Raw genomic sequence first — 26,914 nt, 5'->3', positions numbered from 1 at the left:
TTCTTTCAGGAGTGTTTCATAATTTTCCTTGTAGAGGTCTTTCACATCCTTGGTTAAGTATATTCCTAAACATTTTATTTTATTTATTTTTTCAGCTATTGTGAAAGGGGTTGGATTCTTGATTTGATTATCACTTTGGCCACTGTTGGTGTATAGAAGGGCTACTAATTTGTGTACACTAATTTTGTATCTTGAAACTTTGCTGAATTCATTTACCAGTTCTAGGAGCTTTTTGGTGGAGTCTTTGGGGTTTTCCAGATATACCATTATGTCATCCACAAACAATGACAGTTTGACTTCCTTTTTATCAATTTGATACCCTTTATTTCCTTCTCTTGTTGATTGTGCTGGCTAGAACTTTCAGTACTATGTTGAATAGAAGTAGTGAAAGTGGACATCCTTGTCTTGCTCCAGGTCACAGGGGAATGCTTTCAACTTTTCCCTATTCGGTATAATGTTGGCTGTGGGTTTGTAATAAATGGCTTTTATTACTTTAAGGTGTGACCTTTCTATGCCGATTTTGCTGAGGGTTTTAATCATAAAGGGACGCTGGATTTTGTCAACTGCTTTTTCTGTGTCTATTGAGATGATCATGTGATTTTTGTTTTAAATTCCGTTTATGTGGTGTATCACATTTATTGACTTACAGATGTTAAACCATCCCTGCATCCCTGATATGAAACCCACTTGATCATGGTGGATTATCTTTTTGATATTCTGGTGGATTCAGTTTGCTACTATTTTGTTGAGGATTTTTGCAACTATATTCATCAGATATATTGGGCTGTAGTTTTCTTTTTTTGTTATCTCCTTTGCTAGTTTTGGTATTAGAGTGATACTGGCTTCATAGAATGATTTAGAAAGGATCCCCTCTTTCTCTATCTTTTGGAATAGTGTCAGCAGGATTGGTACCAATTCTTCTTTGAATGTCTGATGGAATTCGGCTGTGAATCTGTCTGGTCCTGGACTTTTTTTTTGTTAGCAACTTTTAAATTGCCATTTCAATCTTGCTACTTTTCATTGGTCTGTTCAGAGTTTCTATTTCTTCCTGGTTTAATCTAGGAGGGTTGTGTATTTCCAGAAATTTATCCATCTCCTCTAGATTTTCTAGTTTATGTACGTAGACATGTTCATGCTAGCATTGAATGATCTTTTGTATTTCTGTGGTATTTGTTGTAGTATCTTCTGTTTTATTTCTAATTGAACTTATTCTTTACTTGGGTTATCTCACTAATAGTCTATCAATTTTATTTATCTTTTCAAATAGCTTTTTGTTTCATTTATCTTTTGTATTTTTGTTCGTTTGTTTTTTCAATCTCATTTAATTCGGCTCTGATTTTTGTTATTTCTTTTCTTCTGCTGGGCTTGGGTTTGGTTTGTTCTTTTTTCTCTAGTTCCTTGAGGTGCGATCTTAGGTTCTTTATTTGTGCTGTTTCAAGCTTTTTGATATAGGCATTTAAGGCTATGAAATTTCTTAGTACTGCCTTTGCTGTATCGCAGAGGTTTTGATAGGTTGTTTCACTATTATCATTCAGTTCAAAGAATTTTTTAAATTTCCATCTTGATTTAATTGTGGACACAATGATCATTCAAGAGCAGGTTATTTAATTTCTATATATTTGCATGGTTTCGAAGGTTCCTTTTGAAGTTGATTTCCAATTTTTATTTTTTATTTTTTGAGATGGAGTTTTGCTCTTGTCACCCAGGCTGGAGTGCAATGGCACAATCTCAGTTCACTGCAACCTCTGTGTCCCAGATTCAATTGATCCTCCTGTCTCACCCTCCCAAGTACCTGGGATTACAGGCATGCACCACCACATCCAGTTAAATTTTGTATTTTTAGTAGAGACAGGGTTTCGCCCCATGTTGGTCAGGCTGGTCTTGAACTCCCGACCTCAGGTGATCCACCTGCCTCAGCCTCTAAAAGTGCTGGGATTACAGGCATGAGCCACTGTGTCTGGCTGATTTCTTTTTTTTTTTTTTTTTTTGATCCAAACACAAAAAGCTTTGTGTTTTATTTTTTTATGATCTCTTCCTTGACCATAAAAAAAAAAAAATAAAGTAAAAAATGCAGTACTTTTCGAAGGTGAAGCTAGTAAGTTTACAGAAGTGTAAAACACCAAAACACTTTAAGCAAAAACTTTTTTTTTTTAAGAAAAAGGTATAACTTCTCGTTTTCTGTTCTTGGTATAAATTTTAATTCTTTCCAGTGGAACCAAAACCGCCTGAACCCCTTTCGGTGTCATCCAAAGCTTGAACTTCTTCTATTTCTGGATAAAAAATCCGTTCGCAAATGAGCTGTGCAATTCGATCACCCTTTTTGACTTCAAACTTTTCTTTGCAAAAATTAAACAGTACAACACCAACATTTCCTCTATAATCTTCATCTATGACACCAGCTCCTACATCAATAAAGTGTTTTGCAGCCAAGCCTGACCGTGGAGCTACTCTTCCATAACACCCAGAAGGGAGAGCTATCTGAATGTCCGTTTTCACAAGAGCTTTCTCCGTAGGTGGTATTGTGTAATCATAGGCACTGTACAGGTCGTAGCCCGCGGCCCGCGCGGAGCCCCGGGTGGGGGCCGTGGCGTCATCGGAGAGCCGGGCAAAGCGGAGCTGCATGCCGCCCTCCTCTGCAGGCCGGGGCCGCTTACTGGGTGAAATGGCGGGTGTCTCCTGCCCGGGCGCCGGGCATCCCCCCGGCTTAGGAAGCTCGCCCTTCCAGCCCGCGGCCCCGGCTGTACTGGCTCCGCAACAGCCTCGGCTCAGACTGCCAGCACTGGACAGCGGCCAGGGCGTCCAGTGCTGCGCTGCGCGGCCGAGGGGCGGGCCTGGCCCGGAGAGTCCCGCGGCCTCGGCCCTCTGCCGTGCGCCTCGCGCGTTTTGCATCGCTGAGCGAAGCAGAGACGGAAGGAAATGGTAGCAGAGCGCGGGGCGAGGGCAGAGGAGAGTCATTTCCCCCAGAGTTTCGGCTGGTTGGCTTCTCGGCACCTCCGGCCGTGCGCCAGGCTTCCACCCTGAAGACGCGCGCCTCCCCGTCTGGCTGATTTCTAATTTTATTCCATTGTGGTCTGAGAGAGAGTACTTGCTATAATTTCATTTTCTTAAATTTGTTGAAAATTGTTTTGTGGCCTATCATATGGTCTATCTTGGAGAATGTTGCATGTGCTGATGAATAGAATGTGTATTCTGCAGTTGTTGGGTAGAATGTTCTGTAAATATCTGTTAAGTCCATTTGTTCCAGGGTATTGTTTAAGTGTTTATTTGTTGACTTTCTCTCTTGATGACCTCTCTAGTGCTGTCAGTGCAGTACTGAAGTCCCCACTGTTATTGTGTTGCTATCTCATTTCTTAGGTCTAGTAGTAATTGTTTTATAAATTGGGGAATGCCAGTGTTAGGTGCATATATATTTAGGGTTATGATATTTTCCTGTTGGACTAGTCCTTTTATCATTATATAATGTCCTTCTTTGTCTTTTTTAACTGCTGTTGTTTTAAAGTTTGTTTTGTCTGATATAAAAATAGCAACTCCTCCTCACTTTTGGTGTCTATTTGCATGGAATATCTTTTCCACCCCTTTACCTGAAGTTTATGTGAGTCCTTAGGTGTCAGGTGAGTCTTTTGAAGACAGCAGGTACTTGGCTGGTAAATTCTTACCCATTCTGCCATTCTAAGTCTTGTAAATGGACCATTTAGGGCATTTACATTTAATGTTAGTATTGAGACATGAGGTACTATTCTATTCATTGTGCTGTTTGTTGCCTGAATACCTTGGGTTTTCTTTCATTGTGTTGTTGTTTATTAGGTTCTTGAGATTTATGCTTTCTGGAGATTCTGTTTTGGTGTATTTCAAAGATTTGTTTCAAGATTTAGAGCTCCTTTTAGCAGTTCTTGTAGTGCTGGCTTGGTAGTGGCAAATTCTCTTAGCATTTGTTTCGCTGTAAAAGACTGTATCTTTCCTTCATTTATGAAAACTTAGTCTTGCTGGGTACAAAATTCTTGGCTGATAATTTTTTGGTTTAAGGGGGCTAAAGATAGGACCCTAATCTATTCTACCTTGTAGGTTTTTTGCTGAGAAATCTGCTGTTAATCTGATCGGTTTTCCTTTATAGGTTACCTGATGTTTTTGCCTCATACCTTTTAAGATTCTTTTCTTTGTCTTGACTTCAGATAACCTGATGACTATGTGCCTAGGTGGTGATCTTTTTGCAACATATTTCCCAAGTGTTTTTTGAGCTTCTTGTATTTGGATGTCTAGATCTCTAGCAAGGCTAGGGAAGTTCTCCTCAATTATTCCCTCAAATATGTTTCCAAACTTTTAGATTTATCTTCTTCCTTGGGAACACTAATTATTCATAGGTTTGTTCATTTAACATAATCCAAAACTTCTTGGAGGCTTTGTTTATTTTTTAAATTGTTTTTCCTTTGTCTTTGTCAGATTGGGTTAACTTGAAAGCCTTGTCTTCAACCTTTGTTCTATTCTTCTATTTGTTCAATTCTATTGAACTTCTATTCAAGAAGTTCTTTCTTCTATTTGTTCAATTCTATTGGTGAGATTTTCCACTGCATTTTGCACTTCTCTAAGCGTGTCCTTCATTTCCAGAAGTTGTGATTGTTTTTTATTTATCCTACCTATTTCACCAGAAATTTTTCCATTCATGTCTTGCATCATTTTTTTTTTTTAATTTCTTTAAGTTGGACTTTACCTTTTTCTGGTGCCTCCTTGATTGGCTTAAGAGTCAACTGTCTGAATTCTTTTTCTGGCAATTCAGTGATTTCATCTTGGTTTGGATCCATTGCTGGTGAGCTAATGTGATCTTTTGGGGCTGTTAAAGAACCTTGTTTTGCCATGTTAATAGAATTGTCTTTCTGATTCCTTCTCATTTGTGTAGACTATGTCAGAGGGAAGATCTGGGACTCAAGGCTGCTGTTCAGATTCTTTTGTCCCGCAGGGTGCTCCCTTGATGTGGTGCTCTTCCCTTTCCCCCAGGGATGGGGCTTTCTGAGAGCTGAACTGTAGTGATTATTTCTCTTCTGGATCTAGCTACCCAGCAGAGCTACTGGGTTCTGGGCTGGTACTTGGGAGTATCTGCAAAGAGTCCTGTGATGTGATCTGTCTTCAGATCTCTTGGTAATGGATACCAGCACTTGTTCCAGTGGAGGTAGCAGGGGAGTGAAGCATACTCTGTGAGGGTCCTTGATTGTATTTTTGTTAAGTGTGCTAGTTTTGTGTTAGCTGGCCTCCAGCCAGGGGGTGGCACTTTCAAGAGCACATCAGCTGTGGTAGTATATAGGCAGGATCAGGTGGTGGGTGGGGCCATGGAACTCCTACAAAAGTATGTCCTTTTTCTTCAGCTACAAGGGCCAGTAGAGAAAGACCATCAGGTGGGGACAGGGTTAGGTGCCTCTGAGCTCAGACTCTTGTTGGGCCGGGCTGGCTGTAGCTGCTGTGGGAGATGGGTGTGTGGATCCTAGGCCAATGGAGTTATATTTCCAGGGGAATCATTGCTGCCTCTGCTGTGTCACATAGGTTGCCAGGAAAGTGGGGAAAAGCTGGCAGCCACAGGCCTCACCCAGCTCCCATGCAATCCATAGCACAAAAGGCTGGTCTCACTCTAACCGTGCCCCCACAACAGCACTGAGTTTATGTCCAGGCAGCTGGTGAGCAGGGCTAGGAACTTGCCCCAGGCTAAAAGCCTCCCAGCTGAGAAAGCAAGCCGACTGATTGTTCCTTGGCTGTCCCATGGACCCTGCAGCAGCAATCCACTTCCTTCAAAGGGTCTGTGGATTCCCTTGGCTTTCCTGGCATGTTCCTGTGGTAATTCTTGGAGCAGAAGTTCATGATGTGGGTCTCCATGCACTGCTCTCTCTGTTGAAGTGGGAGCTGCAAGTTAGTTTTGCCTCTGATTTGCCATTTTCCTGCCATCCCCAAGATGTAGTCTTTTATCCCTTACCCCTTCCAACCCATCCCTCCAAGTCCCCCAAGTTCATTGTATAACTCATGCCTTTGCATCCTCATGACTTAGTTCCCACTTATAGGTAAGAACATACAATATTTGGTTTTTAATTCCCGAGTTACCTCACTCAGAATAACGGCATTCAGCCCCATCCAAGTTGCTGCAAAAGATATTATTTTGTTCCTTTTCACGGCTGAGTAGTATTCCATGGTATGTGTGTGTGTGTGTGTGTATACGTATGTATATGTGTGTGTGTGTGTGTGTGTGTATATATATTACATTTTCTTTATCCAGTCATTGGTCGATGGGTGCTTAAGTTGGTTCCATATCTTTGCAATTGTGAATTGTGCTGCTGTAAACATGTGTGTCCAAGTCTTTTTAACATAATGACTTCTTTCCTTTTGGGTAGATCCCCAGTAGTGGGATTGCTGGATCAAATGGTAGTTCTCCTTTTAGATCTTTAAGGAATCTCTAAACTGTTTTCCATTGTGATTGTACTAATTTACATTCTCATGGTGATTTTATTTTACTTGCGATGGAAGCCACGGTAGTGTCTCAAGCAGGAGAGTGAAGAAAAATGATATATGTCAATTTGGATGCTCTTTGAAAAATGGATTATAGGGAGATAAGAACGAATGCAAGGAGATAAGTTCTGAGGCTTCTTCAGCTGTCTAGTAGAGAGATGATGGTGATCTTTGCTGGTGTAATGGAAATAAAGTTGGAGATAAGTGGATAGACTTAGAACATATTTTGAAAGTAGAATTGATAGGATTGGCAGAGAGGGTAGATGTTGGGTGAGGAGAAGGAAGGAATCAAGGAGACTTCTATGTTTTTGGTTTGAGCAGCTGGATGAAGGGAGTGGCATTTCCTGGGAAGAATAAAGGAATAACATGTTTTGGAGTGATGATATCTAGAATTAATTACAGATGAATAGTTGCAAGATAAAGGATAGCATGATAAATATAATATGCCTCTTGAAATCTCTATTGATGGTTCTGCTTTCTTTACTAGGTATTAATTTGATTTTTTTTCCTGTTTTTACCATTCTAAAAATTATTTAATTTTTTTTTGTCATTGCACAGTAGGAGTGTACATTTTTAGGGTACATGGGATGTTTTGATAAAGGCATGCATTGTAAAATAAGCACATTGTGGAGAATGGGATATCCATTCCCTTAAGCATTTGTCCTTTGGGTTACAAACAATTCAGTTACATTCTTTATTTTAAAATATACAATTAAATTATCATTGACTATAGTCACCTTATTGTTCTATCAAATAGTAGGTCTTATTCTTTTGATTTTTTTTGACCCATTAGCCATTGCCACCTCCCTCCCCGAGTCCCCTACTACCTTAGTAGGTAATCATTTGAGATGGATACTTAGGGTTGGGCAGTGCATTCTCTGGCTTACACATGACCTGAGGACCTCATAAAAGGGGCTGTGCTCCTGGACCTTGAGCTTTCCAGTACAGCAGGGGTGTAACATCATTCATAACTAGGTTAGAATAAGCTGACCACTTCTTCAATATGTTGAAGGCCCCTCTGTATCCCTCTGTGTGATTCATTTCCCATGCAAGAGTAAACACTATCCTGAATATTGTGAATTTTTTTTTTAGCACTTTCATGCGTTCCTTTCTATTGTTACCATATATGACAGATCCCTAGACAATACTGCTTTTTTTCTAAATGACATCTGATGTATGTATTTTACAACGTACTTTTTTTTTTAATTTAAAGTAATCTTTCTGAGATTCCTCCTTGTGGACCTATGTAGCCCTAATTCACTTATTAGGGTTGTGTAGTGTTCCATTCCACATATGTAGCACCATTTGTTTATTCATTTTCCTGCTTATGGACAGCCAGGCTCTTTCTAACTTTTTATTATTATAAGCAGTGCTTATTACAAATACTCACTTTTCCAACATCCCTCCTAACTTCCAAGCTTAAGCTAGAAATTTACAGAAGACTAATTTGAGAATGCCGTATAGCAAATATCTCCTTCTTTTCATGGATTAAATGTGGGAAAATGTCTAAGGAAATTCCTTTGCTGAAATAAGAATTTTGGTAGAGAGAAGTGGAGAAAAGTGGGTCACTGAAACTGCCATTGTTCACAGTTGTCCTAAATTATCATTAAAACAATTCCTCAGGCACCAGCCAAAGAGGTCTCTGCTGCTATCTGGCCTTTCAGGTTTGGATATGACAATGAAGGGTGGTCTAGTCTAGAAAGATCAGCTCACCTTCTCAATGAAACAGGTAAGTCTTTCTGGAATTAGTTCCAGGTTTTGAGAAACTATTATTGTTACTTTTATTTTCAGCAGGGTCATAAGCCATAACTTAACACAGGTATTAAATTAAATTTATGACCAGCAGATGGTCATAAACTCACCTCAAAAATGCTCTACTTTGGCAGGCAGCTGCAGGGGGACTGAGCTTCTGTAACCACATCTGTCTTTGTTTGAGAGCAATTAATTCAGGTGATTCTGAGCAATTCCTCATACTGAGTATCTGCAGGGGATTCGTGTTGTGTTGTTCTTAGGGATGCCCCTGCTAGTAGCTCCTGTCACCTAGGGACCCACTGCTGGGGACCAGAAAACTGTTGGATCAAAAGGCAGAATGGGTTGCAGGGAAAAGAAAGAGAGATCAGACTGTTACTGTGTCTATGTAGAAAAGGAAGACATAAGAAATTCCATTTTGATTTATACTAAGAAAATTATTTTGCCTTGAGATGCTGTTAATCTGTAACTTTAGCCCCAACCCTGTGCTCGCAGAAACATGTGATGTATGGAATCAAGATTTAAGGGATCTAGGGCTGTGCAGGATATGCCTTGTTAACAATATGTTTACAGGCAGTATGCTTGGTAAAAGTCATCGCTATTCTCCATTCTCGATTAGCCAGGGGCACAATGCACTCTGGAAAGTCACAGGGGCCTCTGCCCAAGAAAGCCTGGGTATTGTCCAAGGTTTCCTCCCACTGAGACAGCCTGAGATATGGCCTCATGGGAAGGGAAAGACTTGCCTGTCCCCCAGCCCAACACCCATAAAAGGTCAATGCTGAGGAGGATTAGTAAAAGAGGAAGGCCTCTTGCAGTTGAGATAAGAGGAAGGCCTCCATCTCCTGCATGTCCCCAGGAACAGAATGTCTTGGTGTAAAACCCGATCATACATTCGTTCTATTCTGAGATAGGAGAAAACTGCCCTGTGGCTGGAGGTGAGATATGCTGGCAGCAATGCTGCTCTGTTACTCTTTGCTACACTGAGATGTTTGGGTGGAGAGAAGCATAAATCTGGCCTACATACACATCCGGGCACAGTACCTCCCCTTGAACTTATTTGTAACACAGATTCCTTTGCTCACATGTTTTCCTGCTGACCTTCTCCCCACTATCATCCTGTTCTCCTGCCGCATTCCCCTTGCTGAGATAGTGAAAATAGTAATCAATAAATACTCAGGGAACTCAGCGACTGGGGCCTGTGCAGGTCCTCCATATGCTGAGCACTGGTCCCCTGGGATCAGTATTCTTTCTCTATACTTTGTCTCTGTGTCTTATTTCTTTTCTCAGTCTCTCATCCCACCTTATGAAAAATGCCCACAATTGCTTCCAACAGGCCTAGGGTCAATTTGATTTTTTCAATGCTCCAGGGTGCTCATTTTTGTGTGAAGCATCTTTGAAATGTGAGAGTGTTTTTGGTTCTTAGACCAGCTACGGGTGTATGGAGCAGGATAAGTAAAGGAATAACCTGTTCTGGTTATTCTTAATGATAAGCATACCTCCTGAGAAATGTCTTAGTATCTATATGTATATAATACCACTGAGGCATTTCTTTGCCCCTTAGCCCTTTTTTAGTCTGATTGCAGGCTTCCAAGGCACTCCTGGCCAAGATCTAGAAACGCCAATCAACTTAGTTCTGGGTCAGTACCATGGAGCTATCTGTCCTGGAATAAAATGCTATGGTGCACCGTTCTCTTGTTTCTGAACATAAATTGGATATTTGAGAAATGCGTTAAGATTATTTGAAATTTTAGGAATGATGTTGAGCACATTTGAAAATTTTTATCCTTCTCGGTAGTTCCTGGAGGTGTTTCACGTTTTAATTGCATTCTAAACATGGAAAAATTCCTTTAGAGCTCAGATTTGAGCCACTTCCTTCCAGTGACTTATTAAAAATTACTTTGTTTTTGGGTTAACAGTAAAGAAAAAAAGGTTAAGGGTCAAGAATAAAATGTTGCTAATTGTTTTTTGCCTTGCTGTGATTCATCACTGTATGCTACTTTTTTTTTTTTTTCCCTGAACAGGTGCAGATTTCATAACAATTTTGGAGAGTGATGCTTCTAAGCCCTATATGGGGAACAATGACTTAACCATGTGGTTAGGGGAGAAGTTGGGTTTCTATACAGACTTTGGTCCAAGCACAAGGTATCACACTTGGGGGTGAGTATACACTTGAGAATTAATCCTGAAGATAGTCCTGAAAGGCTAGGCTGCATAGACTTGGAGTGGCAAGTTGATATTTTCATACCTTTGGTGAATATGCCCCAGTGATGCTTCTTGTGGGTTGAGGAGGTGCTGGAGATATGCACATTCTGTAATTTTTCAAATGGTTTTTCTATGACTGGATATTTCCAGTTCTTCACCATTATAAATCTAGGAGCTGAGGTCACAGCACCAAGCATGTCTGGCCTGGATGCTGTCCTCATGGAGCTTACTTTCCAGTGTAAGACAGAAAATCAACATGTACACACAAAAAATAAATAAGGTACTTCACAATCATAATAAGTGCTGTGTAGAAAAGAAACCACTGAGGGAGAATAACTGGGTGGGCATTGGCCGTGGGGATGCTACTATAGGCAGGGTGATCAGGAAGGTCTCTGCGAAGATGTCATTGTGAGCAGGAGCCAGGATCAGCCTTGGGAAGAGCTGAGGGAACAGTCTGGGTGAAGACTGAGGCAGGATCCATCTTGGTGTGCCTGGAGCATGGGGGGCCAAAGTGCAACTGGTAAGAAAGGAAGTCAAGGATGGGTACCCGATCATAGAGGGCTCCATTTTATCCAGTTGTGATTGGAAGCCACTGGAGGATTTTAAACAGATAGTGATCTGGAAGAACAGATTCTCAGGGACAAGAGTGGGAGCCAGGAGGCAGAAATGATAGGTGGAATAGCACAGATGAGAGATGACAATGGGAACAGCGGAGATGGTGACAAGAGGACAAACTCAGGAACTATTTTAGAATAGAGCCAACAGAACTTACAACAGTTTAGATGTCAGTGGAGGAGAAGGAAGAATCAAGGGCGATGTCTAGGTTTTTGACCTGAGTACCTGCTAAGAGATGATGCCCTTTAATGGAATGGGAACCATCAAGAAAGTTGTAGGTTTGTGTTAAGTGTGAGATACCCCAAGACAGTCAAGTCATGCCCAGTAGGCAGTTGGTTATGGCCTGGAGGGCTGAGAAGGACAGGCCAGGCTGGAGATGTACTTTCAGCTATCATCGTATAGAGACAGACCTGTCTCAGAGACTCCATGAAGGTGACAGAGAATGCATCTAGCTAGAGAAGAGAAGCCTACTAAGGACTGAGCTCTGTGGCTTAGAGTGAGGTGGAATGTCTTTTCATATGCCTATAGGACAGTTTTTCATTTCTAATTTTGTAAATTGTTACTCCATGTCCTAGTTGGCAAGACTGTACCTTCCCATATGTGTTGATTAATATTATGATTGTTTACGCAAATATGTTGGCAGAGTAACTGCAAGTACAATGGGTTTTGTGTATTGTTAATGCTGCCCTTTTCGTGTGTCCATAGCTCTTATTAAAACAGAGTTGATGGTGTTTCCTTAGTGACACAGTGAGACATGCTAACTAGCAGATGAAAGGATCTGACAAGTGGACTGCCATATAAGTCTCTGCCACATTGCTTTGAATGTCCCTTGGTGGGATGTGTGCAGTGGGAAACATCCCTCTTTTTTTTTTTTACTTATTTATTTATTTATTAATTATTATTATTATACTTTAAGTTCTAGGGTACATGTGCATAACGTGCAGGTTTGTTACATATGTATATTTGTGCCATGTTGGTGTGCTGCACCCATCAACTCGTCAGCACCCATCAACTCGTCATTTACATCAGGTATAACTCCCAATGCAATCCCTCCCCCCTCCCCCCTCCCCATGATAGGCCCCGGTGAGTGATGTTCCCCTTCCCGAGTCCAAGTGATCTCATTGTTCAGTTCCCACATATGAGTGAGAACATGCGGTGTTTGGTTTTCTGTTCTTCTGATAGTTTGCTGAGAATGATGGTTTCCAGCTGCATCCATGTCCCTACAAAGGACACAAACTCATCCTTTTTTATGTCTGCATAGTATTCCATGGTGTATATGTGCCACATTTTCTTAATCCAGTCTGTCACTGATGGACATTTGGGTTGATTCCAAGTCTTTGCTATTGTGAATAGTGCTGCAATAAACATCCGTGTTCATGTGTCTTTATGGCAGCATGATTTATAATCCTTTGGGTATATACCCAGTAATGGGATGGCTGGGTCATATGGTACATCTAGTTCTAGATCCTTGAGGAATCGCCATACTGTTTTCCGTAATGGTTGAACTAGTTTACAATCCCACCAACAGTGTAAAAGTGTTCCTATTTCTCCACATCCTCTCCAGCACCTGTTGTTTCCTGACTTTTTAATGATCGCCATTCTAACTGGTGTGAGATGGTATCTCATTGTGGTTTTGATTTGCATTTCTCTGATGGCCAGTGATGATGAGCATTTTTTCATGTGTCTGTTGGCTGTGTGAATGTCTTCTTTTGAGAAATGTCTGTTCATATCCTTTGCCCACTTTTTGATGGGGTTGTTTGTTTTTTTCTTGTAAATTTGTTTGAGTTCTTTGTAGGTTCTGGATATTAGCCCTTTGTCAGATGAGTAGATTGCAAAAATTTTCTCCCATTCTGTAGGTTGCCTGTTCACTCTGATGGTAGTTTCTTTTGCTGTGCAGAAGCTCTTTAGTTTAATTAGATCCCATTTGTCAATTTTGGCTTTTGCTGCCATTGCCTTTGGTGTTTTAGACATGAAGTCTTTGCCCATGCCTATGTCCTGAATGGTACTACCTAGGTTTTCTTCTAGGGTTTTTATGGTATTAGGTCTAACATTTAAGTCTCTAATCTATCTTGAATTAATTTTCATATGAGGAGTAAGGAAAGGATCCAGTTTCAGCTTTCTACTTATGGCTAACCAATTTTCCCAGCACCATTTATTAAATAGGGAATCCTTTCCCCATTTCTTGTTTCTCTCAGGTTTGTCAAAGATCAGATGGCTGTAGATGTGTGGTATTATTTCTGAGGACTCTGTTCTGTTCCATTGGTCTATATCTCTGTTTTGGTACCAGTACCATGCTGTTTTGGTTACTGTAGCCTTGTAGTATAGTTTGAAGTCAGGTAGCGTGATGCCTCCAGCTTTGTTCTTTTGACTTAGGATTGTCTTGGAGATGCGGGCTCTTTTTTGGTTTCATATGAACTTTAAAGCAGTGTTTTCCAATTCTGTGAAGAAAGTCATTGGTAGCTTGATGGGGATGGCATTGAATCTATAAATAACCTTGGGCAGTATGGCCATTTTCACGATATTGATTCTTCCTATCCATGAGCATGGTATGTTCTTCCATTTGTTTGTGTCCTCTTTTATTTCACTGAGCAGTGGTTTGTAGTTCTCCTTGAAGAGGTCCTTTACATCCCTTGTAAGTTGGATTCCTAGGTATTTTATTCTCTTTGAAGCAATTGTGAATGGAAGTTCATTCATGATTTCGCTCTCTGTTTGTCTGTTACTGGTGTATAAGAATGCTTGTGATTTTTGCACATTAATTTTGTATCCTGAGACTTTGCTGAAGTTGCTTATCAGCTTAAGGAGATTTTGGGCTGAGACAATGGGGTTTTCTAAATATACAATCATGTCATCTGCAAAGAGGGATAATTTGACTTCTTCTTTTCCTAACTGAATACCCTTGATTTCTTTCTCTTGCCTGATTGCCCTAGCCAGAACTTCCAACACTATGTTGAATAGGAGTGGTGAGAGAGGGCATCCCTGTCTTGTGCCAGTTTTCAAAGGGAATTTTTCCAGTTTTTGCCCATTCAGTATGATATTGGCTGTGGGTTTGTCATAAATAGCTGTTATGATTTTGAGGTACGTTCCATCAATACCGAATTTATTGAGCGTTTTTAGCATGAAGGGCTGTTGAATTTTGTCAAAAGCCTTTTCTGCATCTATTGAGATAATCATGTGGTTCTTGTCTTTGGTTCTGTTTATATGCTGGATTATGTTTATTGATTTGCGAATGTTGAACCAGCCTTGCATCCCAGGGATGAAGCCCACTTGATCTTGGTGGATAAGCTTTTTGATGTGCTGTTGAATCCGGTTTGCCAGTATTTTATTGAGGATTTTTGCATCGATGTTCATCAGGGATATTGGTCTAAAATTCTCTTTTTTTGTTGTGTCTCTGCCAGGCTTTGGTATCAGGATGATGTTGGCCTCATAAAATGAGTTAGGGAGGATTCCCTCTTTTTCTATTGATTGGAATAGTTTCAGAAGGAATGGTACCAGCTCCTCCTTGTACCTCTGGTAGAATTCAGCTGTGAATCCATCTGGTCCTGGACTTTTTTTTGTTGGTAGGCTATTAATTATTGCCTCAATTTCAGAGCCTGCTATTGGTCTATTCAGGGATTCAACTTCTTCCTGGTTTAGTCTTGGAAGAGTGTAAGTGTCCAGGAAATTATCCATTTCTTCTAGATTTTCTAGTTTATTCGCGTAGAGGTGTTCATAGTATTCTCTGATGGTAGTTTGTATTTCTGTGGGGTCGGTGGTGATATCCCCTTTATCATTTTTTATTGCGTCTATTTTATTCTTCTCTCTTTTCTTCTTTATTAGTCTTGCTAGCAGTCTGTCAATTTTGTTGATCTTTTCAAAAAACCAACTCCTGGATTCATTGATTTTTTGGAGGGTTTTTTGTGTCTCTATCTCCTTCAGTTTTTCTCTGATCTTAGTTATTTCTTGCCTTCTGCTAGCTTTCGAATGTGTTTGCTCTTGCTTCTCTAATTCTTTTAATTGTGATGTTAGAGTGTCAATTTTAGATCTTTCCTGCTTTCTCTTGTGGGCATTGAGTGCTATAAATTTCCCTCTACACACTGCTTTAAATGTGTCCCAGAGATTCTGGTATGTTGTATCTTTGTTCTCATTGGTTTCAAAGAACATCTTTATTTCTGCCTTCATTTCGTTATGTACCCAGTAGTCATTCAGGAGCAGGTTGTTCAGTTTCCATGTAGTTGAGCGGTTTTGATTGAGTTTCTTAGTCCTGAGTTCTAGTTTGATTGCACTATGGTCTGAGAGATAGTTTGTTATAATTTCTGTTCTTGTACATTTGCTGAGGAGTGCTTTACTTCCAATTATGTGGTCAATTTTGGAATAAGTGCGATGTGGTGCTTAGAAGAATGTATATTCTGTTGATTTGGGGTGGAGAGTTCTATGGATGTCTATTAGGTCTGCTTGCTGCAGAGATGAGTTCAATTCCTGGATATCCTTGTTAACTTTCTGTCTCGTTGATCTGTCTAATGTTGACAGTGGAGTGTTGAAGTCTCTCATTATTATTGTATCGGAGTCTAAGTCTCTTTTTAAGTCTCTAAGGACTTGCTTTATGAATCTGGGTGCTCCTGTATTGGGTGCGTATATATTTAGGATAGTTAGCTCTTCCTGTTGAATTGATCCCTTTACCATTATGTAATGGCCTTCTTTGTCTCTTTTGATCTTTGATGGTTTAAAGTCTTTTTTATCAGAGACTAGTATTGCAACCCCTGCTTTTTTTTGTTCTCCATTTGCTTGGTAGATCTTCCTCCATCCCTTTATTTTGAGCCTATGTATGTCTCTGCATGTGAGATGTGTCTTCTGAATACAGCAGACTGATGGGTCTTGACTCTTTATGCAGTTTGCCAGTCTGTGTCTTTTAATTGGAGCATTTAGTCCATTTACATTTAAGGTTAATATTGTTATGTGTGAACTTGATGCTGCCATTATGATAACTGGTTATTTTGCTTGTTAGTTGATGCAGTTTCTTCCTAGCCTCGATGGTCTTTACATTTTGGCATGTTTTTGCAATGGCTGGTACCTGTTGTTCCTTTCCATGTTTAGTGCTTCCTTCAGGGCCTCTTGTAAGGCAGGCCTGGTGGTGACAAAATCTCTAAGCATTTCCTTATCTGTAAAGGATTTTATTTCTCCTTCACTTATGAAACTTAGTTTGGCTGGATATGAAATTCTGGTTTTAAAATTCTTTTTTTTAAGAATGTTGAATATTGGCCCCCACTCTCTTCTGGCTTGTAGAGTTTCTGCCGAGAGATCTGCTGTTAGTCTGATGAGCTTCCCTTTGTGTGTAACCCGACCTTTCTCTCTGGCTGCCCTTAAGATTTTTTCCTTCATTTCAACTTTGGTGAATCTGGCAATTATGTGTCTTGGAGTTGCTCTTCTCGAGGAGTATCTTTGTGGCGTTCTCTGTATTTCCTGAATTTGAATGTTGGCCTGCCCTACTAGGTTGGGGAAGTTCTCCTGGATGATATCCTGAAGAGTGTTTTCCAACTTGGTTCCATTTTCCCCGTCACTTTCAGGCACCCCAATCAGATGTAGATTTGGTCTTTTTACATAATCCCATACTTCTTGCAGGCCTTGTTCATTTCTTTTTCTTCTTTTTTCTTTTGGTTTCTCTTCTTGCTTCATTTCATTCATTTGATCCTCAATCGCTGACACTCTTTCTTCCAGTTGATCGAGTCGGTTACTGAAGCTTGTGCATTTGTCACGTATTTCTCGTGTCATGGTTTTCATCTCTTTCATTTCGTTTATGACCTTCTCTGCATTAATTACTCTAGCTATCAATTCTTCCACTTTTTTTTCAAGATTTTTAGTTTCTTTGCGCTGGGTACGTAATTCCTCCTTTAGCTCTGAGAAGTTTGATGGACTGAAGACTTCTTCTCTCATCTCGTCAAAGTCATTCTCTGTCCAGCTTTGATCCATTGCTGGCGATGAGCTGCACTCCTTTGCCGGGGGAGATGCGCTCTTATTTTTTGAATTTCCAGCTTTTCTGCCCTGCTTTTTCCCCATCTTTGTGGTTTAATCTGCCTCTGGTCTTTGATGATGGTGACGTACTGATGGGGTTTGGTGTAGGTGTCCTTCCTGTTTGATAGTTTTCCTTCTAACAGTCAGAACCCTCAGCTGTAGGTCTGTTGGAGATTGCTTGAGGTCCACTCCAGACCCTGTTTGCCTGGGTATCAGCAGCAGAGGCTGCAGAAGATAGAATATTGCTGAACAGCGAGTATACGTGTCTGATTATTGCTTTGGAAGCTTCCTCTCAGGGGTGTACTCCACCCTGTGAGGTGTGGGGTGTCAGACTGCCCCTAGTGGGGGATGTCTGCCTGTTAGGCTACTCAGGGGTCAGGGACCCACTTGAGCAGGCAGTCTGTCCCTTCTGAGATCTCAACCTCCGTGTTGGAAGATCCACTGCTCTCTTCAAAGCTGTCAGACAGAGTCGTTTGCCTCTGCAGAGGTTTCTGCTGCTTTTGTTGTTGTTTAGCTGTGCCCTGTCCCCAGAGGTGGAGTCTACAGAGACAGGCAGGTTCCCTTGAGCTGCTGTGAGCTCCACCCAGTTCGAGCTTCCCAGCGGTTTGTTTACCTACTTAAGCCTCAGCAATGGCGGGCGCCCCTCCCCCAGCCTCATGCTGCCTTGCCGTTAGATCGCAGACTGCTGTGCTAGCAATGAGGGAGGCTCCGTGGGCGTGGGACCCTCCCGGCCAGGTGTGGGATATAATCTCCTGGTGTGCCTGTTTGCTTAAAGCACAGTATTGGGGTGGGAGTTACCCGATTTTCCAGATGTTGTGTGTCTCAGTTCCCTTGGCTAGGAAAAGGGATTCCCTTCCCCCTTGCACTTCCCAGGTGAGGCGATGCCTCGCCCTGCTTTAGCTCTTGCTGGTGGGGCTGCAGCAGCTGACCAGCACCGATTGTCTGGCACTCTCTAAGGAGATGAACCCAGTACCTCTGTTGAAAATGCAGAAATCACCGGTCTTCTTTGTCGCTCGCGCTGGGAGTTGGAGACTGGAGCTGTTCCTATTCAGCCATCTTGCTCTGACACATCCCTTTTTAACACATGTACATGGTAGAGTGGGACTGACAATGATGCCCATGTCTCTTTTCATTGCAATACAGGATTATGGCTTTGTCAAGATACCCAATTGTGAAATCGGAGCATCACCTTCTTCCGTCACCAGAGGGCGAGATCGCACCAGCCATCACATTGACCGTTAACATTTCGGGCAAGCCGGTGGATTTTGTCGTGACACACTTTGGGAACCACGAGTGGGTTTCTTTGGCCTACCTAATATTACACAAATGCCAAGAAATGTTATTAACAATGTACTTTGATTTCTATGAAATCACCTTTCTCATTTTCTTCTTTTTTACCTCCCAAAGTATTTCTCCCTGTGTTGCTGGTTTTTAAAATCAGACAGAAGCATTTAAGATGCAGGCAGCTGTTAGTGCTGGTGTAGGGACGGCCCGTGTTAGTCTGCATTTACTGAGCTGTACGGTCAATTCCCTGTGCAGGGACTGTCCAAAGTGCATTACTGTGTTTGATCTTCACTCTGTGCAAGGTAAGCACTATTAGAGTCCCATTTTGCAGGTCAAGAAACTAGGCTGAGAGAGGTCAGACAACCCATCCAATGAGGAGCAAGCACAGGGTCAGGGCATAGGCAGCCCCAAACCCAGGGCTGCAAGTGCTTGCAACTACACAATAAACCACACAACAGAAAAAGAAATTCCCTTTTCCTACAGGATTACTGCTACAAATGGAAGTACTGTTGGGATTTGAGTTTATTAAATGACATCTCTTCTCTCCCTCATGTTTTCACAAACAACAGATAGGCAGAGGAATCTGGAAGAGGGAGATCTAAATATCACTTTAAATACTGATAAGCCTATTTGGACAACCTGGCTTAAGTGCCCATATGGACTTGTGAATACATCCCCAAATATATATGAAAATGACTCCCCCTAAACGGTGGGCCTACCCTGCCTGCCCTGGCAAGCTCTCTCCTTGATGGAAAGAAGAGGATGGAAAACAGCTTGTTTGCAAACTGGCAGCTTCCAAGGAGAATAGAAAAGAAGGATTTGAGACAAGCACGTAAAATTAACTTCAAGATTATTGAATTAGAAAAGTCCTCCCCAAAAGTAAAGAATGGGGAGAGAGGCCAATGGTGGTTTTCTAAGGAAGTCCCTCTACAAGCAACATGAAGAGTGGGGAATGAGTTTTACCACCAAAGAATAACATTTACAACCAGTGACAGTACTGAATAAATCATGAATAATCCCAGCAATATATTATAAAAGCAAACATAAAAGTATATAACTTATACTCTACCATACCAAACCACAATAATTTAAACATGAATGTAAAGAGCTATGTGCTATGACATTCACATGCAAGCTTTGCCTGCATTAATGACACAAGAGGCCACAGAACTTTAAAGTGACATACTTTTGGAAAACAACATTATTGTACTATGTTTTATTTAAACAAATTGATGTGTCTGCCACTCTTATTTCCCTGGTTACCTCACTGTTTCTAATACTATTATGTGAATCTGTGAAAGCATATTTGAATATTTTCTTAAATAGGTCAGATAATAAATAATATAAATAAACCTTCCAAATATAATTAATATGAACCATTCATGAACCAGACTCTTGCTTACCTCCTTAGAAATAAGAGGAGTGTTTGGAGGATGGATGATATAGATGGTTCGTATCTCTTAAAAAAGCTGTTTGAAGAAATGCTTTCTGTTCCTCCCAGTGATTTTCATGTAGGAAGTACAGACATTCAGAAATCATTCCCATGACCTTATGTTGTACTTAACATTGGGTTTATCTTTTTTTAAAAAAGGTACTTTCTTGTTTAAAGGTTGCAAGTTCTCAACCTAAGAAACAGTTGAACTCCTTCCATTTTTCCTTTGCCTTTTTCCCCCGTCCCCTTTAACTCTCTCCAATATATCCCAAAATGTGAAGAATAGGTTTGAAAAGGAAGAGAAAGCTAAAAGAGAGCCCTAGGAATGCGCTTGAAAAAGAGGAGGGAAGGATTGCCTTTTCTCACTTTCTGTTAACCACATACTTAAAGTTCTCTGGATAACACCATATCCTTTACTTGCTGTCTTGCTCATTTGATTCAATAATAATGACAACAACAATAGCAGTAACAATAATAGTGAACACTTATTGAGGATACATAACTCCAGGGATGAAGGCAGTGTAGTTTAATGATTAAGAGCATGGGATTCCAGAACCTGGAATCAGACAATCCGGTTTGAATCCTAATTCTTTAACTAGTTGTGTATCCTTTGCTGAGTTACTTAACTACCTCGAGCTTTAATTTTCTCAACTGCAAATCAGGGGCAATAATCCTACCTATTTCGTGGGGTTCTTGTGCCCATAGTACCTCATACAATGTACATGAATGTAGTAAGTGCTCAATTAACATGGCCGTTACTAAACCAAATCAGACAACTATGAATATAAGGTATATTGGGCAGCTTAAAAAATAATTCATTTATCAAACATGAATCAAGCATCTGACATGTCCCACGCACATGACTAGACTTTGTCTTTGCTTTAGGAACCACTGCTCTGAGCCAACCCCCAGAATTACTGTCTGGTACACTGTAGCCTCCCCAAAAGTGACATAGGAAAGTTAACACCTTGAATAATTTGTTACGCGATCACTACATGTTTTATTTGTCTTTGTTTTCTACAGTACTAAATACACAAATTCTTACTGTGAAAAAATATTTAGAGATTTCATTTTCCAGTGATTATGGCATATAAATGTGAAAATCCTATTAGGAATGAATAATTCCTAATGCTTGTGCATGCTATTAGCTGATTCAAAAGATTTTAAAAAGTACTGACTACATAAGTACATCTTTTATAACCACTAAATAGGAAATGGCAGCATTTTTTAGAAGTCACACAGGCAAACACCCTAACGAAAATTGATATTATTTTAGGTAATTAACTGAGCCACTAATCGCCATTTAAAGAAATCTATAACATGCATCATAAACAAAGAGGAGAGAACACAGAATCCATAGTCTGACACTATGTGACAAAGAACCAAAACTGTGTTCTAGGTTTCGTTCCATTGCAGGTAAACCTTGGTAAGTTCCAGTTCTCGTGTCTCTGAAAATGGGATAAAATTCCCTTTTCCAGCTTACTTTATAGGGTTATTGGACTGACAAAATATTAACAGATAAGAAAACATAAAGCATATGTGAGCTCTGTCTCTTTCTTTCTGTCTTGCCCTCTTTCCTTATACACATATATATACTTTTAACTTTTATTACTCTCACTAGGTAAGATTTATCTCCTGAGAAAATGTAAAACCAAATTCACAGATTACTTCCAGTTAGATGTTACTAAAATATGTTGGATTGAAAACACTTCCTGTGGTTCAGTGGCTTTGGAATTTTCTAGACCTGAATTTAAATCCTAGTTGTAGGTATCAGATGGAACAGAATTCCCTGCAGACCTAATGAAAGAACTACTTAACAAGATGCTGGAGGGACCCATGGAACAAATAAGAGAGGCCGAGGCACTCAGACACCCATAACAGTGCCTGCCTTAGGGCTGAAGGAATAGGCAGAGAAAACAGTGTTCCCAGAGCCCAGTGAGACCCAGAACCAGGACAAGGGACCACCTAGCATAGAATGCAGCTACTGCCAGAGGGACTGGGGAAGGAATCCCAGAATGTTGCTTTTCTCCCACATTTTAATCTCCTGTGGTGCCTCCAATTGGCCGAACCTAACTTGAAACCAGGAGAGAAGGAAGTCCAGGAGGTGAAATCTACAGGGGTCAGCCTCCCAGGGCATAGAGAAAGACAGAGGATGAATGTGGGCAGGGGAGATGAAGAATAACCATAGGCATATTAGCCTCATTTGAAAATAGAGCTACCACCTGCCTTCTGTTGTGAGAATTCAGTAGCAAAGGGGTTTAACAAATGGCCATTCTTTTCACTCTTTTATTTCTTGAGACATCTTTTAATAGCCCTCAGCTGTCTACACAAATTTATCCAACTCAGTCCTGTCTTGAGATCCTAACTCAACAAGGTTTCTCCAGTCTTCTCAGTGCTTGGTGATCTTCTATTTTCTTTGTCATTTTCTCCCTTAACACTCATGTATTAGCTACCTTTCTATGTAAATACCCTGTTTGTCTACTTCCTATCTGTTCTGGGCTCCATTCCTTGCTCTTACTCTCAGCTATGCATTGCAGAGAACTGCATTTCTCACAGTCCCTTGCCTTCTGGCTTCTGGGTAGGTTTAGCCAATGGGAGCCACTAGTGCAAGGTTGGAGGGAGTAGAGAAGAGAGTGTATTTCTCTCCTTCTCTCTCTGCTTCCTCTTGTGTCTATGGGAGGAGTTGAGTCTCTTCTGTGGCTCCAGTTCTTCTCTGAATGGTCCCAGTTCCTCTGGGAAGCCTCCTCCATTGATACATCTCCCACTAGTCAGTGCTGGCTTCTGGACTCTGATAATATCACCTCCTCTTGTTTTCCCTGTAGCTGTAGAGGTGGTACTGGTTTCTTATTGTTGTTAATCTCTGATTGCATAATTGACTCCTATCTGGCTAACCAATTCCCTATATTAAATTCACTTTGTTTGAAACATCTAGGGTGTTTCTGTTTTCCTGGCTGGATCATATAAAATATGATGTCCTATTTTCCCCCAAACAGACTGACTCTAAACTCCCCAGGAGCTAGATGTACCCACCTAAGTATCTCAGTTATAGGTTTACAGTGCTTAGCATAATAAAAGCACCATGTTTGGCCGGTGTTTGAGCAGGAGAGTTAAGAAGGCTTTCAGAAAGTGTTCAGTTGGGCTGGGCAGTGGGTCACGCCTGTAATCTCAGTATTTTGGGAAACAAGGTGGGTGGATTGCTTGAGGCCAGGAGTTCAAGACCAGCTTGCCCAACATGGAAAACCCTGTCTCTACTAAAAATACAAAAATTAAGTCGTGCATGGTGGTGTGTGCCTGTCATGCCAGCTACTCAGGAAGCTGAGGCAGGAGAATTGCATGAACCCAGGAGGTGGAGGTTCCAGTGAGCTGAGATTGTGCCATTGCACTCCAACCCATGTGACAGTGTGAGACTCCGTCTCACAAAAAAAAAAAAAAAAAAAAAAAAAAAAAAAAAAAAAAGAAAGTAGTGTTCAGTTGAAGGAGCTTAGGTTACATAAGCCTGATGGGCTCTGCAAATGTCAGGATTCTTCATCTTACCAGTATTCTTGGCTCTTTTTACTTTTTTAAACTACTAGTTCTTTAGCTGTAATACTGATGGTGAGTTCTCACATTATTGATTTAATTTCTTCTGATGAAAAGTTGAACAAATGCTGTATTTAGAGTTGATCTTTAAATTGACTGGACTCCAAATGATTTGTGAAGAAAGATCATGTTCTCAGCCAAATGTCTGTCTGCCTACTCATTTGAAGCACTGTATCTATGTCTTGTTCATTTGTATAACATTAAGATATTTGCCCGAGTAGGAACGACTCTGGGCTTGTTCACTATGTACAGATCATCTTTGAGGTAACTAAGACTTTTTAAAGATTGTTTTACAAATACTATAAAGGGTCATATTTTTACATTTTTTAGAGATGACCTCGACAGGAAACTGCAGGCTATTGCTGTTTCAAAACTACTGAAAAGTAGCTCAAATCAAGTGATATTTCTGGGATATATCACTTCAGCACCTGGCTCCAGAGATTATCTACAGCTCACTGAACATGGCAATGTGAAGGTAACATAATCTTAATAGGATTTATAATTTATTAAGTAAAATACTTCTTTTTCTTTCATGTTTTTTAAAAAATCAACCTCACCTAACAATTTAATGCGCAGTCTGAGTATCTACTGCTGCATAGAAAATCACCACAAAACATACGAGCTTAAAACAGCAGCAATCTTCTATTTGCTCATAAATCTGCAATGCGGACAGGGCTCAATGGGGGTAGCTCATCTCTGTCCCATGCAGGGTCAGCTAGGTGGCTCAACCAAGGACTAGAGGATCTACTTCACAGTAGATTTATACGTCGCAAGTTGTGCTTTAGGCTTGGGACCCTGGTTCCTAGCCATGGGCTACTTGGGCTTCCTTCCTGCATGTTGGCTGACTTTCAATAATGAGTATCCCTAGAGAACCAGAAAAAGCCTATATTGCTTTGTATGGCATAGCTTTATAAGTCATATACTGTTACTCCCGGTGTCATCACAAATCTGATCACATTAAACTCTTGATGGGAGGAATATAAAAACCACATGATAAGAATACTAATGGGAAGTGAGATTTTATTGTAGCCATGTTTAGAAAACACAATCTGCCACATTATGAAAGTTAATTATGGGTTTGGGCATGATGGCTCATGCCTGTAATTCTAGCACTTTGGTAGGCCGAGGCGGGCGGATCACGAGGTCAGGAGATTGAGACCATCCTGGCTAACACGGTGAAACCCTGTCTCTACTAAAAATACAAAAATTAGCCAGGCGTGGTGATGGGTGCCTATAGTCCCAGCTACTCGGGAGGCTGAGGCAGAAGAATGGCTTGAACCTGAGAGGTGGAGCTCGCAGTGAGCCGAGATTGCACCACTGCACTCCAGCCTGGGCGACAGAGTAAGACTCCGTTTCAAAAAAATGTAAATAAATAAATAAATAAAATAAAAAAAGAAAGTTAATTATGGCATTGAGAGTAAAAGACAAAATGAAATGTCTCATAGAGAGAATGGCTAATCAGCCAACAGGGCCACAGCAGATGACACTGAATTACTCTACATTTTCAGGTCTAAAACACTTGAATTTGTCAGTGTACCAGAATATAATAATGTTCTGGGGAACTGCCACACAAATAAATTCCCAGAAGATTGATATATATATATATATATATATATATATATATATATATATATATATATATATATATAAAATATATATATATGATATATGAGATATATATACTATAATGCCAAATGAATTAATTTAGAATGCGAAATATGATTGTTATATTTAGTTATGCCCTAGGCAGATGTCTTGGTTCCTTTCATTCTGTTTTATCTCATGTCTTGAGATAATATCTGCAGAGAAAAAAGCTTATCCATCTTATGTTGATTTTACTACTTAAATCTTCTTAGGGTGTAACATTATTTACAGAGCTTGGAAGACAGGTGAAAGAGAGCATGGCATGATGAGAGTTATCTGCATGTGACAGAAAATAACAGAGATCATATTTCTTTATGTAAAAGTCTGGGCAGGTGAATCAGCACTGGAATGGCACTCTGTGGTGTTTGGAATCTGTGTTCTATCGTGTGCTTCCATTTGACAAGGCCTATATTTCCAAACAGCAGCCTTTAGGTTGTAGCTAGCAGGATAGAGGAAGGGATAAAGAAGGGGCCAAGAGCATATGCCAGTCCCTTCTAAAGGCAAAACCCAGAAACTGATCTCTAACACTTCTACTTATATTTCACTGACATAAATTTAGTCTAATGGACATACCTTGCTGTACAGAAAGTTGAGAGGTGCAATGTTTAGTCCTGATGGCCATATTCACAGCTAAAAATACTACAATTTTGGAAGAAGGGCAAGGCAGATATTAGGAAGATGATTTAGTCTCTGCATTTTTTTGGATAGGCAGAAATTAGAGTGTTAAAACAACAGCGGTCATCTATTTGCTCACGAATCTGGAGTTCGGACAGGGCTCAATGAGGATAGCTCATGTCTGCTCCATGCAGGATCAGCTAGGAGGGTCAACTAGGGACTGGAGGATCTACTCAGTAGATAATTCACAGGTGGCAAATTGGTGCTTTGGCCTGGGGACCCGGGTTCCTCACCATGGGCTACTTGGGCTTCCTCTCTTCCTTGCAGCTGGCTTCCAATGGTGAGTATCCCAAGAGAAAAATAAAAAGCCTATATTGCCTTGTATGACTTAGCCTTGGAGCCACAGGTGGATCCTTGATTTCTGACTCTGGCCAGAGGGATTATGATACTGACATTTATTTTTGTAGAGAATACAAAAGGAAGAAACGTTTTACAAAGAAGATAAGTTCAGCTTTGGGCTGAGTTTGAGGCATCTGTGGAACATTAATAGAGATGTCCAATAGGCAGGTGCATATACAGATCTGGAATTCAGCAGGGCAGTGAGAACTAGAGTTATAGATTAAGGGGTGGCCACCATGTAGGGAAGCGTTGAAGCCGTGGAAGTGGGTGATATTGCTAGTAATTAGAGAAGTGCAAATTAGAGTGCTAGAATTAGAGAAGTGCAAAAGGAAGACCAAATAAAGCCCCAATGAAGCCACATTGAATGTGGCCATCATGGGGGTGTAGGTGAAGGAAGAGAAGACCGATTATTTCAGGAAAGGGAGTAAGGAGAGTTCAGAAGAGGAAAACCTGGAAAGTGTGTACTCACAGAGACTGTATCAGTTGTTTATCACTATGTAACAAACCACCTCTATGTAACAAACCACCTCAAAACATAGTGACTTAAAACTGTAACAACTGAATATTCTCATGATTCTTTGGGTTGACTGGGTGGTTTTCTGTTCTTGCCTGGGTTCTCCTGTGTAGTCAGCTGATGGCTTACTTATGGCAGGAGGGTCTAAGATAGCCCCACACATGTGTCTGGGCCCTGGTGCTGGACCTCTCTCTCTTCTCATGGTCTGTCATTATTTATTAGCCTAGATGATGCTGCATTTACCAGCTGTGTGACCTTGGGGCAAGTTACTTAGCCTTTCTGGGCCTCAAGTTCCATATCTGAAATGTAGTGAGAGCGGTATCTGTGGAATCATAGGGTTGTTTGAGAATGAAATAGAAGATAACGTCTGCAAAGCCCTCAGACTTACATGACATATATTATGTGTGTCTGGCTGT

At 40.7% G+C, this 26,914-nt stretch overlaps 1 protein-coding gene and 1 pseudogene across 6 annotated transcripts in view; one reads left to right on the top strand and one right to left on the bottom strand.

Moving 5' to 3' along the window:
• The window catches only part of LOC105464787 (cell wall biogenesis 43 C-terminal homolog), a 140,913-nt gene that overhangs the window by 34,080 nt on the left and 79,919 nt on the right, over positions 1–26,914 (top strand). For 4 of the 5 annotated variants that reach the window (XM_011712846.3, XM_071093609.1, XM_071093608.1 and 1 more), the window contains exons 10-13: positions 8,104–8,209; positions 10,251–10,386; positions 18,175–18,324; positions 23,657–23,801. In XM_011712846.3, coding sequence (XP_011711148.2) covers positions 8,104–8,209; positions 10,251–10,386; positions 18,175–18,324; positions 23,657–23,801 — 537 coding nt within the window. The remainder of the gene's footprint in view (positions 1–8,103; positions 8,210–10,250; positions 10,387–18,174; positions 18,325–23,656; positions 23,802–26,914) is intronic. The other variant, XM_071093607.1, reaches the window with a different exon arrangement.
• Positions 1,980–3,030, bottom strand: LOC139362416 (deoxyuridine 5'-triphosphate nucleotidohydrolase, mitochondrial-like; annotated as a pseudogene). Its single transcript, XR_011621302.1, has one exon. The product of XR_011621302.1 is annotated as a deoxyuridine 5'-triphosphate nucleotidohydrolase, mitochondrial-like (transcript).

This window comes from Macaca nemestrina, chromosome 3, assembly GCF_043159975.1.
Source record: "Macaca nemestrina isolate mMacNem1 chromosome 3, mMacNem.hap1, whole genome shotgun sequence".
NCBI lineage: Eukaryota > Metazoa > Chordata > Mammalia > Primates > Cercopithecidae > Macaca > Macaca nemestrina.
The sequence above is the reverse complement of the archived record's forward strand: the minus strand, read 5'-3'. Positions and strand labels throughout refer to the sequence as shown.